The 22,177-nt window shown below is 36.7% G+C and overlaps 1 protein-coding gene across 1 annotated transcript; it reads left to right on the forward strand.

Moving 5' to 3' along the window:
* The first annotated feature begins 10,903 nt into the window (after positions 1 to 10,903).
* On the forward strand, positions 10,904 to 20,450 carry LOC129266547 (uncharacterized). Its single transcript, XM_064103174.1, has 9 exons — positions 10,904 to 11,260; positions 11,967 to 12,226; positions 12,499 to 12,595; positions 13,307 to 13,654; positions 14,727 to 14,840; positions 16,367 to 16,429; positions 16,985 to 17,257; positions 18,644 to 18,907; positions 19,247 to 20,450. The coding sequence occupies exons 1-8, from the start codon at positions 11,239 to 11,241 to the stop codon at positions 18,904 to 18,906; spliced, it is 1,440 nt and encodes a 479-aa protein (XP_063959244.1). The 5' UTR covers positions 10,904 to 11,238; the 3' UTR covers position 18,907; positions 19,247 to 20,450.
* Positions 20,451 to 22,177: the final 1,727 nt, after the last annotated feature.

The following is a 22,177-nucleotide window of genomic DNA, read 5'->3' on the forward strand; positions in this document are numbered from 1 at the left end:
TCAAAAAAACCCTATTTGCCAAATTTCAGTGTCACATGTCACGTAAAACTAAAAAAATTACATTTAATGATTTTTCATGGTGGCCATCTTGGATTTCAAGATGGCGGCCATTTTGCCGCTGACCAAATGGTCAAAGCGCTGGGGACCGGCAATATTTGAAATCAATGCCTCAAAATACCCCAAAATGCCAAATTTCAGTGTCACATGTCACGTAAAACTCAAGAAAATGACATTTAATGATTTTTCACGGCGGCCATCTTGGATTTCAAGATGGCGGCCATTTTGCCGCTGACCAAATGGTCACAGTGCTGGAGGATAGCAATTTTTTAAATCAATGCCTCAAAAAACCACTATTTGCCAAATTTCAGTGTCACATGTCACGTAAAACTCAAGAAAATGACATTCAATGATTTTTGACGGCGGCCATCTTGGATTTCAAAATGGCGGCCGACCCGATGGTAAAATAGCTTGGGGCCGGCAATACTTGAAATCAGCACCCCAAATTAAGCCTATATGCCAAATTTCAATACCGCAGTGCATATAAAACTCGAGAAAATGATTGCAATAATATATCATTGCGGCCATCTTGGATTTCAAGATGGCGGCCATTTTGTCGCCGAACAAATGGTCAAATTGCTGGGAGCCGGCAATATTTGAAATCAGTGCCTCAAAATACCCCTATATGCCAAATGTCAGTATCACATGCCATGTAAAACTCAAGAAAATGACATTTAATGATTTTTCATGGCGGCCATCTTGGATTTCAAAATGGCGGCCGACCCGATGGTCAAATCGCTTGGGGCCGGCAATTTTTGAAATCAGCGCCCAAAAATACCCCTGTGTGCCAAATTTCACACTTTCTGCCAGATTCGAGCATCTTTTTCACATATCTACTGGACTAATGTTATATTCGTCAAGGGCATATGATTTTGTTGCCTATATCATGGTTTCAAAAGGAAGAAAATTAGTTACAAGGACAGTCAGTGGTCCAGTATGTCGAAAATCTAAGAAAACTTCCAAAAATCCGAGTCTAAAATGACTGCTGTTACTTTTAAAATGGACATAGTTCATTTAAAATCCACCAAGGAGATATGATTTCGGTGTCCACACTATGGTTTCATGGTTAAAACAATACGTTTGGACTGGTTACATTGATATGCAGTTGTCCAGTTTGCCTAAAACACAAGAGGGTTTTTTTTTTTAAAAGGAATCTAAAACGACTCATATTCAATAGTGGTCAGAGTTCTACAATATTAATCTGTGAACAATAATGTTGGTGTCAAAATTTATAAAAACTATGCATACTTTTATGTAGCAACAGACAATTTACACCCCATTTTTAAAAAGTAATCTTGGATTTTTTACATACAGACAACTGACTGGTCTTGTAACTTACCCTAGTGTAATACTTGACATTTTTAACCATGGTTGAACACCAAACTCATATTCCCCAGACAGATATTAAACAAACTATGTCCTTTTATAAGTAACATCAGACATTTTTTACTCCATTTTTGGAAGCCATCTTGTAATTTTGGACATACTAGACCACTGACTGCCATTGTCTTGTCCTAATATATAACTTGACCCTTGAAACCATAGTTTAGACACCGAAATCATATCTCACAGGCGGATTTAAAATGAGCTATGCCACTTTTAAGTATCAACAGCCATTTTAAAATCAGGTCTTGGTAGCCATATTGGATTTTTGGTCATACCAGACCACTGACTGGCTTTAAACCTGTCCTAATGTATTATTTTGGCCCTTAAACCAGTGGTTTAGACACCAAATTCGCATCCCCCAGGCCGATATGAAATAAGCTATGTCCGCTTTAAGTAGCAGCAGTCAATTTAGAATCAATTTTTGGAAGCCAACGTAGATTTTTTTTGACCGACCAGGCCACTGACTGTCCTTGTAACTTGCCCTAATTATTGATCCTTGAAACTAGTGGTTTAGACTACAAAATCGCATTTCCCAGGCCGATATGAAATGAGCTTTGTCCGCTTTAAGTATCAGCAGCATATTTTTAAGATAAACTTTTGACGCCATCTTCGATTTTTGGACATACCAGACCATTGACTGTCCTTGTAACTTATCCTAATATATTATTTGACCCTTGAAACCAGTGTCTTAGACATCAAAATCACGTATCCCAGGCCAAAATGAAATGAGCTTTGTCTGCTTTAAGTATTAGCAGCCATTTCAGAATCAATGTTTGGAATCCATCGGGGATTTTTGCACATACCAGACACTGACTTTCCTTGTGACTTGTCCCAATGTATTATTTGACCCATTTAACCATGGTATAGACACAAAAATCATATTTCTGGACATTGAGCAAACTATGTCGGGTTTTTAAAAGTAGCAACAGCAATTTCCGACTCCATTTTTGGAAGCCATCTTGGATTTTTGAACATACTGCACCACTGACTGTCCTTGTAACTTATCCCAATGTCTTATTTGACCATTGAAATCATGGTCTAGACACCAAAATAATCGTCCCAGGCGGATATGAAATGAACTATGTCCATTTTATTTATCAACATCCATTTTAAACTCCATTTTTGGAAGCCATCTTGGATTTTGGACACACCAGACCACTGACTGTCCTTGTAACTTGTTTCAATGTACTATTTCGCCCTTAAAACCATTGAATAAAAAACAAATTTAGATAATAATAATAACTTAAACTTATATAGCGCTTTTCATGAAATCATATCAAAGCGCTTTACAATGTAGAACATACAAAATATATTAACAAAAGTGAAATTAGAAATCATATAACTAAGAGAGGAAAAAGGACACTGTAAATGGAGCTATGTTGAAAATGCTTTCTTCATGAGGTATGTCTTTAAATTAGAATGAAATGAAGTGATATTTGGGATACAACGGAGGGAAGCTGGAAGAGTGTTCCAAAGACGTGGGGCAGAGCTTGAAAAGGACCTATCACCAAAAAGTTTAGTTTTTGCTTTTTTGACTGTTAAGAAATTTTGATTTGCAGAGCGAAGGGATCTACTGGGAGTATATGCCTGGATTAATTCGGAGAGATATTTTGGAGCATGTCCATGAAGAGATTTGAATGTTAGGAGTATAATTTTGAATTGTATACGGAATTTAATGGGGAGCCAGTGCAATTGTTTAAGAGTAGGGGTTACATGGTCATGTTTTTTTGTGAGGGAAACTAGACGGGCTGCAGAGTTTTGAATTCTCTGCAGCTTAGAAATATCCTTTTCTGGAATTCCAAGGAGCAGGCTATTGCAACTGTCAAGAAGTGAGCTAATAAATGCATGAATGAGGACTTCAGTGGATGACTTTGAGAGATATTTTCGAATTTTACCAATTTTTCTTAGGGCGAAGGATGCTTTACGACAGATGCTGTTGACATGGGGACGCATTGAAAAGTTTTTATCAAACAAAACACCTAAGTTAGTAACCGTTTTAGAGGGATGTATATGAACATTTGCAATTTGAATTGGAGGTAGCTCAGGGGTATGTCTACGATGGGAAGAGATATGCAGAACTTCCATCTTGTTGTCATTAAGGAGTAGATAGTTCACAGTCATCCAGGAACGAATGGCACCAAGACAATCTTCCAGTTTCTGCAACATTCGGAGAGCTTGTCCAGACTTGAATGAGATATATAATTGTGTGTCATCAGCATATATCATAGACGAGAATCCATAGGAATGAATAAGATCTTCCAACGGTGTCGTGTAGCATGTAAAGAGTACAGGCCCGATAACCGAACCTTGCGGCACCCCCCATTTAAGTAGAGTTGGTTCAGATCGTGAGCCATCAATGATCACCTGTTGATATCGTCCAGTGATGTAAGAGTCAAACCACTTTGCTACAGTCCCAGAGACACCAAATCGTGTTTTCAGCCTGGAAAGAAGAACATCGTGATCAACTGTGTCGAAGGCTGATGTTAGGTCCAAAAGTATGAGAATAGCATCATCTCCGGTATCCAAAGCTTGTAGAATATCATCTTGAACACGAAGTAGCGCCGTTTCCACACTATGATCTTTTCGATATGCAGACTGTCGGGATGCGAGAAGGGAGTTTGCAGTAAGGTATTCAGTAAATTGATTTGAGACAACTCGTTCTATTACCTTACCCAAAAAAGGTAAATTTGAAATTGGTCTGTAGTTCCTTAAACTTTCTGCATCCAGTGACGGTCTCTTTAGGGTGGGAATGACCAAAGCAGATTTGAGCGCCGAAGGGAAGACTCCGCATTCTAGTGAATCGTTGGTAATGTCCGTGATGGCCGGTACCAGGAGCTCGAGACACTGGCTAAGAATTAGCGCTGGAAGAGGATCTAGGTCACATGATTTTATTTTATGTGACCTGATAATCTTTAGTACATCTGCTTGGGAAACTGGCGCAAACTTCTCAAGACGACGATCACAGGTTTCCCCCTCCACAACAACAGAAGAGGAAGAAAATGAAGATCTCAGTTGTTCAATTTTACTGTCAAAAAACTTTGAGAACTTCTGGGCAATCTCAGCACTTGACTGATGTGATGGCAATGATTTATCAGGCTTTTCAGCAATCATCTTGTCAATCACATGAAACAGTTGTTTGCTGTTGCTAGTGGATATAAGTTCTTGAAGATGCTGACGCTTAAAGTTATTGACAAGTTGGTAATATTCTCTCGTTGCTTCCTTCATGTCATCAGATACAACTGTTCTAGATGAACGCTTGGTCTTTCTCCATCTCCTTTCCCTTGCACGAAGGTCTTGTTTGGCCTTGCGGATTGCGTCGTTGTACCATGGAGCATAAGGACGCACTCTCACTTTCCTTTTCTTGATTGGTGCATGACGATCTAGATTAGAAGCAAGAGAGTCATTGAAAACATGTACCTTCTGGTCAATTTCCATTTCCTCTAGGTTTGTAACTGCTTCGAAGGACTCGATGATATCTAACTTGAATTGATCAATGTCAAGTTCACGTAACATACGGGCATGAATGACATTAGATGTTGGCGATGGTCTCACGAAGGGGAGTGAAAAGATGATTGCAGAATGATCTGATGGCAAAGTCTGGGTTACCACAATGTCCCTAATTGAGTGATCATTATCCCTCATAATTACCAAATCAAGAGTGTGTCCTTTAATATGAGTAGGTTGGGATATACGCTGACTCAAACCCGCTGATTCCAGTAGATCTTTAAAGTTCTTTGCGTCTGCATTTGTGTCACTGTCAACATGTATATTGAAATCACCCAAGATAACCACTTGATTCAGAAGCAAGTTGGCCGATTCAAGAAGTTTTGAGAACTCAATCAGAAAATGTCCAAATGATTGACCACGCAAGCACGATGGTGGTCTATAGATTACAAACAAAGAGAGACTTCTCTGGCTACTCATCTTTCTAGAGCTTGCAGTTACCTCAAGGCATTCAAATGTGTCAAACACATGTGGCTTCTTTTTAGTAGAAAAAGAATTTCGCAAAATTACACAGAGACCACCACCCCTCTTTCCTTTTCTGGGTAGTTTTAGTAGCTTGAAATCCTGAAGTGTATTCTGTATGCCTGCTATTGTAGGGGAGTCTCTCCCGTCCCCTCTGAGCCACGATTCTGTGACAGCCAAGACATCAATGCGTTCCGAGATGATAAAGTCACAAACTTCAGTCTCTTTGTTCATCAAAGATCGAGCATTCCAAAGTCCAATCCTTGTTGGAGAATTTTCATTCCCCTGGAGACTAATGGTTTGTGGGATTTGCCTGAGATGCTGTGGTGGATGTTTGCTTTTGAAGACAGATGCTCTTGATGTCCTAGAAGTAATGAACACAGGAATGTAAGTGTCCTTTGGCTCTGCATCTTCAACAGATTCAAGCATGGTCAAGGATGGGTTCTGACGAGGCTTTCCTCCCCGTCTTTTACGACGAGTTCTTTTCTTCCGTTTCACTGATCTTCCTGTATCATGTTGCGAAATTCCAAGATCTAGTATAAGGCTTCTGACGTTCATTGGAGGATGTGCATGTGTCAAAATCCATGATGACTGATTAATAGACTTCATATATAGAGGATCATATCTATGCATAACAGAAGGTATGTCAGACGTGCCAGTAAGTCTAATCTTAACACCAGAGCCATCATGTTCTTCAGGGCCAGGATTTGGACACACGTCACCACATTTCATTAGCTGTAGTTGAAAGGATGATGACGTGTTGGCATAGTACGGGATTGGGAGTCCAGAGAACTTCCTCAACACTTTGGGGCGACTTGAATATACATTGGTATCCTTGTACATACATGTGTGTGTAATACATGACAGTTGAAAGTTTGGTAGAGAGTGGCTGCATACCAGTACAATAACATGAATAGATAGAAGCTTAAGTAGCTCCATTGTTCCATAGAAAATAAGCACAAATACTCAATGGAACAAGTTCAAAGGCTGGCTGATCGTGAAGAATAGGGAGTCACAGTAGAGGCTTCTATGATGGCTGACTGTACATAGTTGATGCTCACTCCATTACAAACTTGATGAAATTTGTCTCACACTTACAGAAAGAAAACAGCAACAAGGATCCATCCAAAAAATGGCCACAAAACTCCAGGTAGTTGGATCAACACACTGGTAACCACAAATTAACCCGAGACTGCCAATAACATAGATAAACAATGAAAAATTCAGAGAGCCAAAAAGAGAGCGCCTGTAAGGGCGCTCAATCTTTTTGCATATAAATGAATATATAGATGAATTGTGGATTTCCAGCCTACGGCAGCCATTTTGGGCGCCATCTTGGATTTGCCAGTTACACTGGAGGGATTATAATTCATTCTAGCCTAAATCAATGTTTTAACCCCCAGACCATGGAATATGAACCGAATTGGGATTCTAGGGTGGATAATGTGTCAGTTGTATCCATTTTCAGTGAATGACGGCCATCTTGGACGCCATCTTGAAAATAACCACTTTCCCGTATGCAGATTTTGGTAGATTTTTAGTATGTTATTTCTGAGGTCAAATAGTACAAAATACCGTTGAAAAATCATTTGTTGCACTTTGTTCCGGGTAAGGCTATTTTTGGTCGTATATTGACCCGTCTACACGGCCTTGAGGACTACAATAGCGAACAGACCGTTCTGAACGCCTGTCTCCATGGAAATGACAATCGCTTTGTTGTTGGGAAGTTTCAACATTTTTGCAATAAGTTCACCGAAGAATAGTCCACTCAAGGGTAGCAGGAAAGGAGCGATGTAGACATCTGAGGGAGACGAAAAGATATACCAAACCAACGGCATCAGCATACAAAGAAAGGCTAGTAAAACGACCACCACAGCAGGCTTTAGAATCTTCATTACATTGTCCTTTATGTGAGGAAACTAATACTTGAGCAAGATTCCAAGTATAATGGGGATTATGAGAACGGCTATCTGCATTGCAATCTGAGCATACGGGGTTGCAATCTTTCGGAATCATTCAAGAACCTTGTGTATATGAATATATTCAAGGGCATATTTGCCAAGGCCAGTATTGTCGAGCAAGCTGTCATTGTTACGCTAAGGGTATAATCTGCATCGAGTAGAATAGTAAGGTCATTGCTGAGCTTACCACCTGGGCTGCACCCCTTTAGAAGAAGGCCCAATGCGTACCCAGCCTCAAGTCGTAGTACCTTTACAATACCAAGTGACAAGGCGGGCATGATGGCGAACTGGCAAAATAATCCGATAAAAAATGGGATGGGATGCTTGAAAGAACTTACGATCTCTTGGAGGTCCATACTTGCGCCCATTACGAAGAACACCAAGGACAACGGAACGCATAATGCATACTGGAGAACTGCCTGGGTAAATCTATTTCCGAGGTTGACGTTAACAACTATAGCTGCTACCTGAGTGCTCTTGGCAAATTCCACCGCTGACATCAAAACTCGCAGCTCAGAAATTAATAAATAAAATAATTACATATGCATGGCATTATACTACTGCATTTAAAAAGCACGAGGATAATCCAATAAAGTAATTATATACACCAGGCTATCTCTCTTTATCTTAATGATGGATTTAGGATTACCATTTTGTGAAGTCGAAAGTTCAATATTGTTTTGATAGCATTTTAATAACATAAGAAGAAGAGACCTTGGATTTCCTCAGTGGAGTTAGCGTTTAAAAATCTATACTCAGTTGTTTAAGATTAAGAGGTTATCTCAGGAGAAAAGGGGGTACTTGCAAAGAGGCATATCTTTGATGCAAATGCAAAAACAGATAATGCAAACGGTTAAAACTTTAGATAATCCTCACACATAATTGTTAACGACCTAGTGCAATTTTGATGATTCTCACGTAAAATTCGGAACACTTCTTGAATTCCGAGAAAAAAAAAGTATCATTAATGACCAGGTAGAAAACCAGGGCCCCTTTTCATAGATTTAACTATTATGGTGAATTTGCCCTCCAAAGGTAACTGCCATCGTAACATGACCCAAAGCCCAATCAAAATCAAGTATTCCATGGAAGTTACCATTTGATGAAAAAGCTACCGCAATGATAACCTTTAGGCAAGGGGCCCTAGTGTTCAATTTTTAACTAAATTACTACTGTCAATTATTGCAACTTGCGTGCCATTTACAATGAGACAGCCTTTGATCCAACAAAAGTGTCACCAGATTTGATCGTGACGTTTCTTTAAACGGTCAATAATGTGAATAGCATGATATCATCTACGTTTTAATATGTTCATGTTGAATCCTTTGATCGGGGCAGTAATAATATTATTTAGAAAAATAAAGTATGAAGCGCTATAATGTAACTTGTATTATCATTATTATTCTTATTATTATTTTGATTATTATTATTACTATTATTATTATTATTATTGTTATTATTATTTATTATAAACTTAGTATCATTATCATTAGTATTATTACTAGTATTATTAGTAGTAGTAGTATTATTATTTATCATCATTATCATTGTTGTTATTATTAAAAAAGTTTTGTTATCAGTTTTATTATTGAAAGAGGGAGCAACTCTTGTGAAATCGTAGATGTTTATGATCTTCTGTAAGTTGCCATATCGTATTAATAAATATATTGCAACAAATAGTGTTTTTCAAACTGTATGGATACTCGTGGAATGATAATCATTTAAGATAACCACCCCGGTGAAAAGTGAATTTAACATTATCATATTTATACGGATAGGTCACATTTTAAATATGGCAAAATCAAACAAAAATAACTCTAATATCGTTGATAACTGTTAATATTTCATAGTGGCGCTCTTTATCTTTTGGTCATGTGCTAGCATGGATTTTGTTTTACAATTGCACACCTAGTTACCAAGAATGCTTACAGCTTTTCCATTTATTTGAATGCAGGATAAAAGAGCATTGTCGATAAATTACTTTGCTCACGGGCTTAAGTGCCGCGGCCGGGGATCGAACCTCGGACTTTCCATGTACAGCCAGGCGCCTTAGACCACTCGGCCACGGCACCTTAATAATATCATCTTTATATTAGAGTGCGCCATCTAGTGCTGCATGAAATCACCATGTTACTAGAGGGTAGCACTAGTCAGTCTAACAGGTGTTGACATTCCACTCAATTATGACGTCTTCTTTCTGGCTTTTTTTTCCTACCCAGGCTGGAAGCCCAATGGCATTCGGGCAACGATCCTATTGCACTGATGTATGGGGCACAGTTACAATAGTAGGCCTACTCGCTCCCGAAAGAAGGAGGGGTTGATTCGTTTTGTTCTTCTCCAGTTTTAGAGTGATGGAACAAAGTAAGGATGTTACCAATAGCGGATAAAGCGTTACGATAGTCTATATGGTTCTAGAAGATATCAAAACAAACCTATGCATTCCTAAACGATAATTATAGACTCGTCTAATATCAAAATGTGTGGTAATGTGCTTATTCCGTGCGTCCCACAAAAAACGAAAGGGAGATTTAGCGATGATTTATCATAACTTAATCATAAATACAATAGAAAAATTACCTACCAATTTAAAGCTTAGAAATCTCCTCTTTCATCTGAAAAAACTGAGATTATTCCTCATTCACGCATGAGTGAGCAAAAACAATTTGAAGAAAGGATACCAAAAAGTTATTTGGAGGGGGTCATCAGAATTTCAAAATGAAAATCCCATGTCTATAAAGTTAAATATTTGCTCTTTCATTTGATGCCTTAATAACAGAAAATGGTCAAGAAGTAAAAAAGTTCTGTTCCCTCGAAACTATGCTTGTATTTCCATAATTTCTTTAAATAAACGTGTTTTCACCGGTTTCCCACAGAAGCTAGCGCACGGTTAACAAAATACTTAATGCATGGCTGATCGTCAACAAAACGGAGTGTCGAGTTAGTCTGAACGCTAGCCTGGAAAACCTCTTCATTTTATGAAACTATTGAAATCCAAGCCTTATTTCAAATAACCAGAACTTCGTTATCCCTTGACCATTTTCTGTAATTGAGGCATCAAATTAAAGAACAAATATTGAACTTCTTACAGATGTGGTTTTCTTTTTGAAACCCAGATACAGCCCGCCAAATGACTTTTTAGTATCCCTATTCAAATTGTTTTTGCTCACTCATGCGTGAATGAGTAATAATCTAAGTAATTTCAGATGAAAGAAGAGATTGTAAGCTTTACAATGGAAGGTCATTTGTCTATTGTACTTGTGATTAAGTTATGATAAATAATCGATAAGTCTCGGTTTCGTTTTTTGTGGGATATATATATATATATATACATATATATATATATATATATATATATATACATATTTATATAAACAAAAGAAGACTTAATAGAAACGCCGTGAGGAAACATACACACGATTTCTTTCGGCAGGAGTAAACGAGTCCTTATATCTTGTAACGATGGAAAAATATCTGGATTTTGTATTCGGGACTGGTGTGAAATACCTTATAGTTCCCCCAAATCTCTACAATTTATTCAAATCGTGCGAGCATCTGAGTCATAATCGTTAACGTGAACTGCTGCATTTCTTTTTGTTTATTTTTTTCCGATGAAAGTCCAATTTGAACAAATGAACTTAATGTACCATAAATACTATGAATACAAGTTTCGCTTTGAAGATCTTTTCATTTAATAAATTCTTTGCAGAATGATCTAAATCTTATTGTCTCTCTTGCGATCGGTATTTCTAAGGGATTGTAGTCAGTCTGAACCGGGAAGTTTTGTGTTTAAATCTAATTCAATCTAATCTTCAAGTCGGGAATGAAATATTGGGTTCCTTGAGCTGCTGCAATACAACACACGTAAACAATGAGTTCGTCGTTCGCTATAGGTAAGTGTAGTTTATATTTTTTTTTCTAGTGATAATAATCCCCGTATCTGTTCCACTTATACTATTGCAAAAAGCATCGGGAGTGTACATTCAGAATACTTTACCACTGCTTATCGAGACATTACTTTGGCCACACGCTACACCAAGCCAAAGTCATTGTCGCATTAATGCCACTATGGGGGCAGAATGAAGGAGTTATTTCTTCATACTGCTAGTATTTTCATTGAAATACGAGTAGAATTACCAAGAATTTATAATTGTGTAATATTACAGAGCAATTCCAACTAATAAATGCATAGACTATCGCAACAAAGTGTATTTATAGGGCTCACCGTAAGTATCCTACTGAACTGTATATTTTGGGACAAAAAAAATAATGGTAAAATAATATTGAATTCATATAGCGCACGTATCCACCTTCTTGAGTGTTCATCAAGGTGCTCCTAAAATTACATCGGCTAAGATAGTCTACAAAATCCGGTGCGCAGAGCTTTATGATGAATAACTGGATACTGGTACCCATTTACCTTTGCTGGGTTGAGTGCAGCACTATGTAGGTACATTTCTTGCTAAAAGAAAACACGCCATGGCTAGGAATCGAACCCACGTCCCTCAGAGTAAAAGACGAGAGTCATAACCACTAGCCCACGATGCCCCCAATGACCAAGGCGCCATATTAATATTCTTTGAATGTTTATGTTGACAGCTATTCGTCTGACAATAATGCTCAGCTTTTTGCCTGCCACCTTGTCTAAAACAACTTCCGATGTGTCCATTACCATGGGTGGTGCAGCCAAAATACCATGTCCGTTCGATGAAGGCGCTGTACGAAACATCTACTGGTACTACCTTGATGCATCTGGACCCCGAATGATTTTAAGCCTTGTTAAGTATGTTGAAGAAATAGATGAAGCCTATACAGATAGAGCTGGCTTGGATAAGGACAACTCAACATTGATTCTTCAGGTATATATGGGGTCAAGTGCTTTGTAATGATTTCTGCTAAAACAATTCTTTCAAGGATAATGTACTGCTGACCAATACAAAATACTCTCTTTTTTTAATGAAATGACGATATTCATTTTAAAGGAGTTTATGTTTATTGTTTAGTTCATTTTTATGCGCGCAATCATGCTTCTCCACCCCCCCCCCCCGTCACCAATTCGAATATAAAATGTTGGTCTAGAGTCTATTTCGATTGTAAGACTGTCGCATATATATATTCTTTCGCCTTTCAGGAAGTGACAATCGATGATGAAGGAACATATCGGTGCGATGTTGACAGACTAGAACAGCCGACACTAATAAATATCACTATTACATTGAGTGTGTTTGGTAAGTATAGCGTGATACGAACATACAAACCACCTACAGAAAGATGCGTTTTTGCATGTAGCAAATTTATATGACAGTCTAAAGTGTTCCTCATACATTCGTATTGTTATGGTGGTCTCAAAGCCGGAAGTAAAGAGAACACCAATAGGGTTTTTAATTTTTCATGGATATTCCATTTTTGGTGGAAAACAAGAATATTTGTAAACATTATGCCAGAATTATATAAACATATGATTGTCAGCTGTTATTTTAAATGAACGCTTACATATCGAGTAAAATATATTTTTGATGGACAGATATGAGACCATTTTGATCTGGAAATGAATCCATTAGCTATCATGATCAAATTTGGTCTAGTACATTTGACATAATGCCGTTGTCCATTGGTTGTTTCTTTAAATAATTTGTTTATATTATAAAGTAAAAACGAACAAACTGAATTATCGGAGACCGAAGACGACAAGCGACAGGAGCAAGATTCACAAAATTATGAAAACCTCGTTACCACGCAGTTTTCTCATTGATTATAGTACCGTTACACCAACGAAAACGACTGCAAATCGACCAATGGGACGTCATTGGAAATAACGTAAGAGATACCTGGTCATGTGTCGATTTTGTCAGTGTAATTGTGCTTGAACATGTTGACGCTCATAAGAAACACGAAAATGCGTTCTTTCATGTTTTCTCATTGTTGTAAACCTAACTCAGTCTTATCTCCAGGAACTCCTCCGGTGATTAAGCAGTGTCTCCAAGAACAGCCAGACAGTTCACCCTGCACACTAACCAGTGAGGGACCTACCAACCTTACCTGTCAGTTAACCAATGTATACCCGGTAACCAATCTCTCACTTGGCTGGTACCAAGATGGCCGTGGTCCGTTGGAGGCGCCCTTTTCGATGTCTGAAACCAAAGAGGATGGTAGCTTTGATCTGGAAACCAACGTCGAAGCGTTCGAGACCGGGGAATGGTTGTGCAAGGCATCGTATCTCTCTGCAGATGGTGTCGAAGAAACCTCGGCCTCTATTTCACTCACAATACTAGACAAGAGTGATACAGGTCAGTCAGTGTATCCAATTCATCATGTTACACTTTATTATGTTTTTTTTCCATACAAATACCCTACATACTTGCAACGTGTATTATTGTTATACATACGCATGCAGGTGTTATAGTTTTATCAAGTATTCAAGTCCACTCCAACAAAAAAAAAAACTGATTTGAATTAAAAAAGAAAATTCCAACAAGCATAACACTGAAAAGTTCATCAAAATCGGATATAAAATAAGAAAGTTATGATTTTTTTTAAATTTCACTTGATTTAACAAAACAGTTATATTCACATCCTGGTCAGTATGCAAATGAGGGGACTGATGACATCACTCACGTACGATTTCTTTTTGTATTTCATTAAATGAAATATGAAATATTCCAATTTTCTCCTTGTTGTCCTGTAAAACAAAGTTTTATTCCTCACTGGACATCTTGTATTACCATTGTTTTAGCATTTTATGATTCAGCCAAGTGTGTCCTTATTGTCAAATTTGTAAAAATTGAAATATGGTATCATTCAAATAGTAAAAAACCAAAGAAATAGAGAGTGATGGACATCATCGACTCTCTCATTTGCATATCACCAAGTTGTGCATATATCTGGTTTGTGTAAAATAAGCAAAACTTAAAAATGTCATAACTTTCTGATTTCACATCCGATTTTGATAAAATTTTCTGTGTTATGCTTGTTTGATTTTATCTATTTTTGAAGTCAACATTTTTCTGGGGTGGACTTGACCTTTAAGCGATACATTCACAATCGAATTCACATTTAGTTCAAGCCTGTTTTTAAGCTATCTCTGTGCATGATCTATCTTAGTGAGATCAAGTTGTAAATATTCATTATGTAAAAAGTTATCATAATACGGTAATTTGAAAATGGCCATCCAAAAAATGAATAACAATAAAAAGCAGTAGTAAAACAATATTCCTTTTTACAAGGAAGCAGTATATCTCTACCTTGTTCGCCAGCATCAAAACCATACCGCACGATAATTTGAAACTGTAAATGAAGTTGGAGAAAAATGTAATTTCACACTCAATGATATAACTAACTCATCCCTGTTCAATCCCATAGGTTCCCCGATGGATCCTGTGAAGATCGTGGTACCTATAGTCGTATTACTGGCTGTGATCGTAGTGAAAGTAATTATTCCAATCATGAGGAGAAAAAAGAATCGAAAACTTAAAGGTAGACTACAACATTTTGTGTTCACTTGACTGTTGGTTCTTTTGTATGTTTATTGTATCCCCCTACCCCCTTTATTCCTCTTTCATACTGCCCTCTTCATTTTTCACCGGCGAACTTCTTCGCCTCGCATTCCTCCCTTCCCCGGCAAAGAAAAAAAATGTACCCTTTCGCACTGACATTTCCTCCCCGGCGAAAGTCAACGGGCGAATGCAGAACAAACGAAAGAAAATTGTAAACATTACTCCTTATCTATTGCAGAAGGTATGAAAAAATAATTACAACATATTTTCAAAGTATTACAAGAAAAACAAACAATATCACATCGTTTTTATATTTTAGCGCATTTCATACATGTACAAAATGCTTTTTAGTAATTATTGTTAGTAAAAAAAAAAAATATGTTCGAGGGGTATTTACTTGGCCATAATAGCATTCAGCTGAGCTTGCAACTATCGCGCGCGGAATCTCGGTACAGGGGACTTCAAGAGAGAGAAAAAAACACCTCTGACGTCATTAAAGAGGAGGAGTTCTCCGGTTTGCTTTCATACTGGTCTTTTCGCTGGCGAACTTCGCCGGTGAAGTTCACCGGTGAAAAGCGCAATATGAAAGGGGTTAGTTTCAAATATTGGGTGCTGAATTTTCTTTATGATTCAATAATCCATGTGTGTTGTTTATGGGGGTTTTGGAGTTTTTATTTGAGTTTTTAAAGGAGACAGAAAAAGACAAAGAAAAAAAAAAATTGCTGGAAATTTTGGCACTAACTCATTTAAAAGTCTTTTTGAATAAATATGTTTTCAATCTATAATATTTGATATGATCTATAAATTCCCTCAATTGTATCAAATCCTCAAAGTATCAGCAAGAGCAAAAAGAAATGCCAGCGATGCTACATTTGGATGTATGCATGTAGGGAGCAATTTTAATTCATCCGGAGGTCCGAGAGTGTTTCTTTGGAAAATTGTTTCAAATGATTATCATTGGTAAAGATATCTGTTCGCTTCCAATTTTGACCTGACACCCCCAAAACATCAATGAGTCAACAAAAATAAACATTGAGATGTTTATTGAGCTTAGAGGCTCATTTACTAAGCTTTAAAATGATGTGTAATACGTTAAAATGGGCATTACAAGTACTTGATTGAGTGCAAGAGCTTACAAAATAAGGAAAAAACAAGGTTCGAAGTAAGTTTGGGGTTCACTCAAGCATTAGATATGCATACTGTCATGTACTGTGTAATCTCAGTGAAACTCAGTGAAACTTCCAAGCAGTCCGAAAAAGTAGTGTTCAAGAAACCCTTGTATCTTTCCTTTTACTCAACTTCACGACTTCAAAATTTTCCATTATGAAGAAGAAGAGTTGCTCTTTCAGATACGCTATTTTTTTTTTGCAGGAGACATAATTACTGTTTTTTGCTATTTACAGAGAACTTTACCTGGCGACTTATTGGTGGTTTTGGGGTGGTAGGTCGCAATTATTATGACTTCTGGAATTTCATGAAACCGAAAAATGTTTTAACTTCCTACAGCGACAAGACAGTATGGAGAGATAAAACCAGCTGAAAGGGTAGAACTTGGTGACAAAGTTTACGGTAGGACAATTGGCCTCATATTTTTTTATAACATCTTGTCGTAAATGTACATGGTTTAGATGGGGTATTCATACTACAGTGATTCACTTCGGCCAACACAACATTCCCAGTGTGAATCTGTTTTAGGAAGAGCACATTATTTTGTGACATCAGACTTTGTGAATGTATTAAGTGCTGTATAAAAAGCGGAATATTATACGTATTATTAGTATTGAATGAACACTTAAACACGTCAGCTATAATTCTTAAATTTGAAACCATTTTATTGTATTTGGTTGTAAGGAAAAGAAATTAAAACTAATTATGATTTTAAAATGAGCAATTTGCATTTTGCCGAAATGAGAATACTATCTTTAAGCAGGAGAAAGTTTGTTTGCTTTTTCAAAATATTGTCAAAGTAGTCAACGGGGGGTGTAAACATCCGCTATGATCTGGTGTGCTAAATACATGATGCATTATTCATTCGAAATTATAGGGGAAACAATCGATTTAAAGACAAAACAAAACGAACACTGCAATTTTTTAGCTATCTTTTGGCACTGAATCTAAATTCAGGGAGCATTGATGATGAAATACTGGCCAACATCGCAGAGGAAGTGACGGACGAAAGCGACCTGTCAAAGCTTGGTCGACATCTTGGCATTCGACAGTTCAAGTTGAATCAAATCATCAAGGAGAACGAGCAGGCCAAAGACGTCTTCCCCGCCACGTCCATGCTGTTCACCTGGAAGGAGAAGACACCCGCAGCCAAGCAAGTCCCTAAGATGGTGAAGGCTCTTGAACAGTCGGATATGGAGAACCTGATAACGGAATACTTTCCAAACGAAGGTGAGAAGTAAATAGGTGACTCAAGGATTTACTGATTTTAATATACCGCTTACATTTTGATGCACAAATTATGTTATGTGTACTCCTTTATCAGTTTATTTCTTTGGTTCAATTAATATGATTCATGTGAATTCGAAAGAAAATAATTTTTCCTAAATTAAACAATTGGAGAAAACGTCACTTTTGGTTAGGAGCAAGTCTGGGGACGTCGCATTCATGGAAATGGTATTGTGAGTTCCCATTGTGAAAAGAGGAGTTTAATAATATGTAGACTTAAAATGCGATGTGTTTAGACCAGTGACTAAAGATATATATATATATATATATATATATATATATATATATATATATATATATATATATATATATATATATATTTAATATATTTATATATGGGGAAGGGGTTCTTATTTTTTTTCAAGAGCATCAAAAGTTTATGTTCTAAGTTCGTCAAAAAACTAGCAAAAACGCATATAAACTTTTTTTTCCGCTCTCATACCGAAATCATGAATTCGTTCCTGATTAAGATGGAATTAACCAGTTCCTTCTAGTCCACTGCTAAATAAGAACCAACAATTTTCTTCATATTTTTTCCTGCTGAGAAGGAAAAAAAATCACCTTTCTCCCTTCTGCTGCTTACCCTGGATCCATCATTGGTTCAGATGGATCAAAACCCAGTACCCTTTGCAAACACTGCAAAAATTATATGTATAACCCATAATTGTTGTCACCTTACAGCTGCAGTTACAGATTAGATATTGTCAAATTAATCTGACATTCTGAAAGATGCAGAACAAAATTAATATTCTGTTCTGCCTTCTTCTATTAACTTACATCTGGGTGTACTCCTCGATTAAGATCATTCAAAACTTAGCATCTTTGGTATCACTGTAAATATCAATTTCATTATTAAATGTATTCACAACCATTAAAATGATACATTATTACTTACAATGATTATATAAACAATGAACAAATCTATACCTAACAAACATTATAGTAATACAAGAACAGGGTAAATCCAAAGAGCAGCGGATGTATGGGTTTGGCAAAGGCCAAAGGCCTATTGGGACCAATCCCCCTTGGATCTGATCATTGGTTAAAAAAAAAATAAGGTGATAAACAAATACGAAATGATGCACAGACAGAACCCAAAATTGTCTCACGGTCAGACTTACAGATGAGGGATTGTCAGACTTGGCCTTACAACCTCAGTGATGCGTAACAAACTTGATAATTTCTCTGCCTTCTCCCGTTAATACAATCTTGTTCCCACCCCTTTTTCAGATGGGTTAACAACTATTACCTTCGAATCAATTGTAAAATAATGCACATTGCCCAACATTAATTGTCCTTAAATCATTATTAATTGTCCTGAACTTTCAGCTGGAGTTACAGATAAGAAATTGTCTGAGCTAGCCGACGACATTCAAGATGTAGAGGCCATCGAGCAGCTTGGCATCAACTTTGGCTTCAGGCAGTTCAAGGTGAACCAGTACCTCAACATGAACAAAGACCGTGGTGACCGTTCAGGGACTTTGGCAATGCTCCTGGAATGGAGGAAGAAGACACCTAGGACAGCCCAGATACGGGATCTGGTAGACGCCCTCAAGAACGCTGGTGTTGATGGTTCATTTAACAACAATTGAGGTAGTAGTCCTAACTGGATTTTTTTAAAGAGTGATTATGTGAAAGATAACTCTAGTATCAATACAAACATTGAAACGATTAGTTCAAAAAGAAAGAAAAACTGCGTACAATCATGCCATACTATATAATAAAGATGTTAATGCAAAAATAATAAAGATGTTAATGCCAAAAAATATGGATTCTAGTTGGAATAAAGTGTTGGTCTATAGAATAATTTTCATGATCATATCCAAAATTCGAAACACTGGAATTGACATTCATAATCGTCCATTCAAGAAGATAAAATCGCTGTATTCCAAATACACCTTTAATTTCATTCATTCATCTTTTTTTAATCAGACCACCTTTATCTGGTGTAAGGCAAGGTTGCCCCTCTGTGACTTCTTTCTACTGCGAAAAATCTACCAAGAAAGGACAGCGCATCATTTGGTACAGACATTGCAGAGTGGAAGCCTTTGTCAAAAATCAAGCCGCTTGAAGACATTGTAAACGAGTATTGGTTTATTTTGTCAGTGGGGGTTCCTATGCTCCTTCGCTGTAAATTAGACTTTGATTAAACAATGGAAATCGACTGTAAACTATGGTATGAATTATGAAAATTCAAGAACGAATGAGGCGTCTTTTCACATTTTTTAAAGGTATAATCGTGAAATTAAATGATTAAAATTGATGCATACTGTATAAATAACCATGAACTGGTTGAACCTTTCAATCTTGTCAATCCAACCTAACAAAAAAAGAACGAAAACGTTATTAAACGCATAAAGATTATTATGGCTTATTATTGAGTTCCTCAAAAACAATTATTCATCACATCAAAATTATCATGGAGAATTATTACTGAGTAACTAAAGAACTGCCAAATAACTGAAAAGGATCTTTTAATTTTGTAAAATCTGTACAAAACAAATATGTAAGAAAAAAAAAAAAAAAAAAATCACAGTCGGAACTGAAACAATTCATTGACCTTTTGGAGATCATGATAAAAGACTGTATGTAGTAATAGTTTTTAAGTTTTATTAAGACACATTGTTGTATTTTTAAACATGCATGGTTCCTTTGAAATATATCATGCACAGATTGGATGATTTGATATTAAAAATTGAGAGGCAACCACGCTAAACGTCACATAAAATGTACCTGCAATGTAGTCTCGACATTGCCAACAATGTTGGGAGGATAGTGTGATGACAAATGATAACTCTGTTTGCTTGTGGAAAGGAAATTAACTTTACATTCGCAAGGCGATACCACTTGCGAACTAGATAACTCTTGAGTGACGTTCTAGTCGCTGTTAAGTTTCAGTAGTTCCCCAACATGTCCGATAAGTTTCATTTAGAATGCTGACCAATTACTCTAACACCTGAGTGAGTTTCTTCGTAACCTGTAGTGGTGTGTAATGTAAGCGTATTTGAGTGGAAGCACTTTTGCGAGTGTACATGAAAATAGGTTTTCATCATGCCCCCGATCAAGATTAAAATGGATATGTACAATATTTGTGTCTGTTTAGAATAATAAAAAAACGAACAATCTTGAATAATGAGGTTACCAGAATGTGTGTGTCTTTTTTTATACTAAATTTGTAAAAATTAGTCTTCTGGCGGGGGTGGGGTGGCTTCTTAGATGAAATATATATTTCCGAGGTAGTATGCCAAGATTTCAAATTTTAAATTTCACCCCCCCCCCTTCCTTTTTTTAAAGAATCTAGAAGTAAAAAAATAACAATAGGTCAATACACCTTTGGATAATTGGTATGATCATAATATTAATACAATTTCCATTATTGAACAATTTTGGAGTGAATTTCTTTCATTACCTTCTTCTTCTCCATCTCCCCCTCTCTATCCATTTTATTTTGTCCGATATTGTCATTCGCAAACTTTTATTGTCAGTCTTTATAAGTCTCTCTTTATTTCAGTAAACACCGAAATTTTGTATCTGGAAGTAAATATCTATTGCCATACGCCTGTTTGGTGTAAATTGTTTGCTGAATTGTATTTTTTTAAAGGAAAAAGTACAGACGCACTTTCAGTCTTAGCAGCCTAATTATTTAAAAGAACTAAACTAAATTATGGTTTTCGAAAATCAGTTGTAATATGTCAATATTTGGGAACTATTATGGGCAGAAGCTTTCTGCAACATAGAGAAATTGATGTCAAAGCCCTTGATGACAAAGCACTCTTTGTTGAAATCGTTGAATCAAAAGAGCAGTTTCGTCATTGGCTTTGGAGAAACAATTTTTCTTCGGCTCCGAATCTTAGGACAATCCGCTGTCTCGGTTTACCAATTTTCAACAAAGACCACTTAGCTGTTTATTGTAAAATTAACTGGAATTTTCATTTTATTTACTGTTATAGATCCCGTACCCGTTGAGATTGCAAAATCTCGCCAATAGCTAGAACTTCAAAGGTCAATTTAATTATTGATTGTATTTGCTCTGCCTCTGGTAAATGCCTACTTTGAAAATGAAGTTTTGAAAATATTCTGTACTAAACATGTTAAAATATTGTCTAATGTTTAATAATAATAATAATAGTAATAACACGTTGCATTTATATGACGCTTTTACGAGTGTTTCTAAGTGCTTTACAAAAAATAACGTAATAGCCTAACAATAACAATTACATTTCAATCATAACAAGAATTAAGTCAACTAAAATTACATGTAATAATAGAAATCGATCACAATTACACACAATTGCAATCAGTACTTAATAATATTGAATAGATTAGGAAAATAAGAGGTGTGTTTTGAGGAGAGATTTGACGGAATCAAGAGAGGTGGCCTGACGAATATGTAGAGGGAGACTATTCCAGAGAATTGGAGCATTAACTGCAAAGCACGGCGACCATACCGAGTAAATGTACGAGGAGAAGGAGAAAGGGACAAGTGTGTAGAAGAAGATCGGATATTTCGAGATGTAGGGGCTTCATTAGGGATTAGATTTTGGAGGTAAAAGTTGCAAGATCATTTCTGATTCTATTAACAAGAATAATTTTGAATTGTAATCGTTTTCAATGGGTAGCCAACAGATGGAACTAAGAGTAAGCGTGCAGCACTACTTGGGACACGCTTAAGAGGAAGTAAATGCGTTGTTGGCAAACCAGAAAAAAAAAAGACTGTTGCGATAATTAAAGTAGTCCTGAGTATAGGACGACACAAAAGCATGGAATAGACGTTCAGTGGATGATTGGTCTAGATAACGTCTTAACCTGCATATCTTGTAGATGCCATATGAAGCAATCCTACAATCATCATGATCATTCCGA

The sequence above is a fragment of the Lytechinus pictus genome, chromosome 8 (assembly GCF_037042905.1).
Source record: "Lytechinus pictus isolate F3 Inbred chromosome 8, Lp3.0, whole genome shotgun sequence".
NCBI lineage: Eukaryota > Metazoa > Echinodermata > Echinoidea > Temnopleuroida > Toxopneustidae > Lytechinus > Lytechinus pictus.

Excerpts from the sequence above, each read along its gene's own strand:
- LOC129266547 (XM_064103174.1), top strand. The coding sequence starts at position 11,239 with ATGAGTTCGTCGTTCGCTATAG. Across the intron at positions 12,227-12,498 it reads ACTCAACATTGATTCTTCAG|GAAGTGACAATCGATGATGA; the intron begins GTATATATGGGG and ends TTCGCCTTTCAG. Across the intron at positions 12,596-13,306 it reads TATTACATTGAGTGTGTTTG|TCTTATCTCCAGGAACTCCT; the intron begins GTAAGTATAGCG and ends AACCTAACTCAG.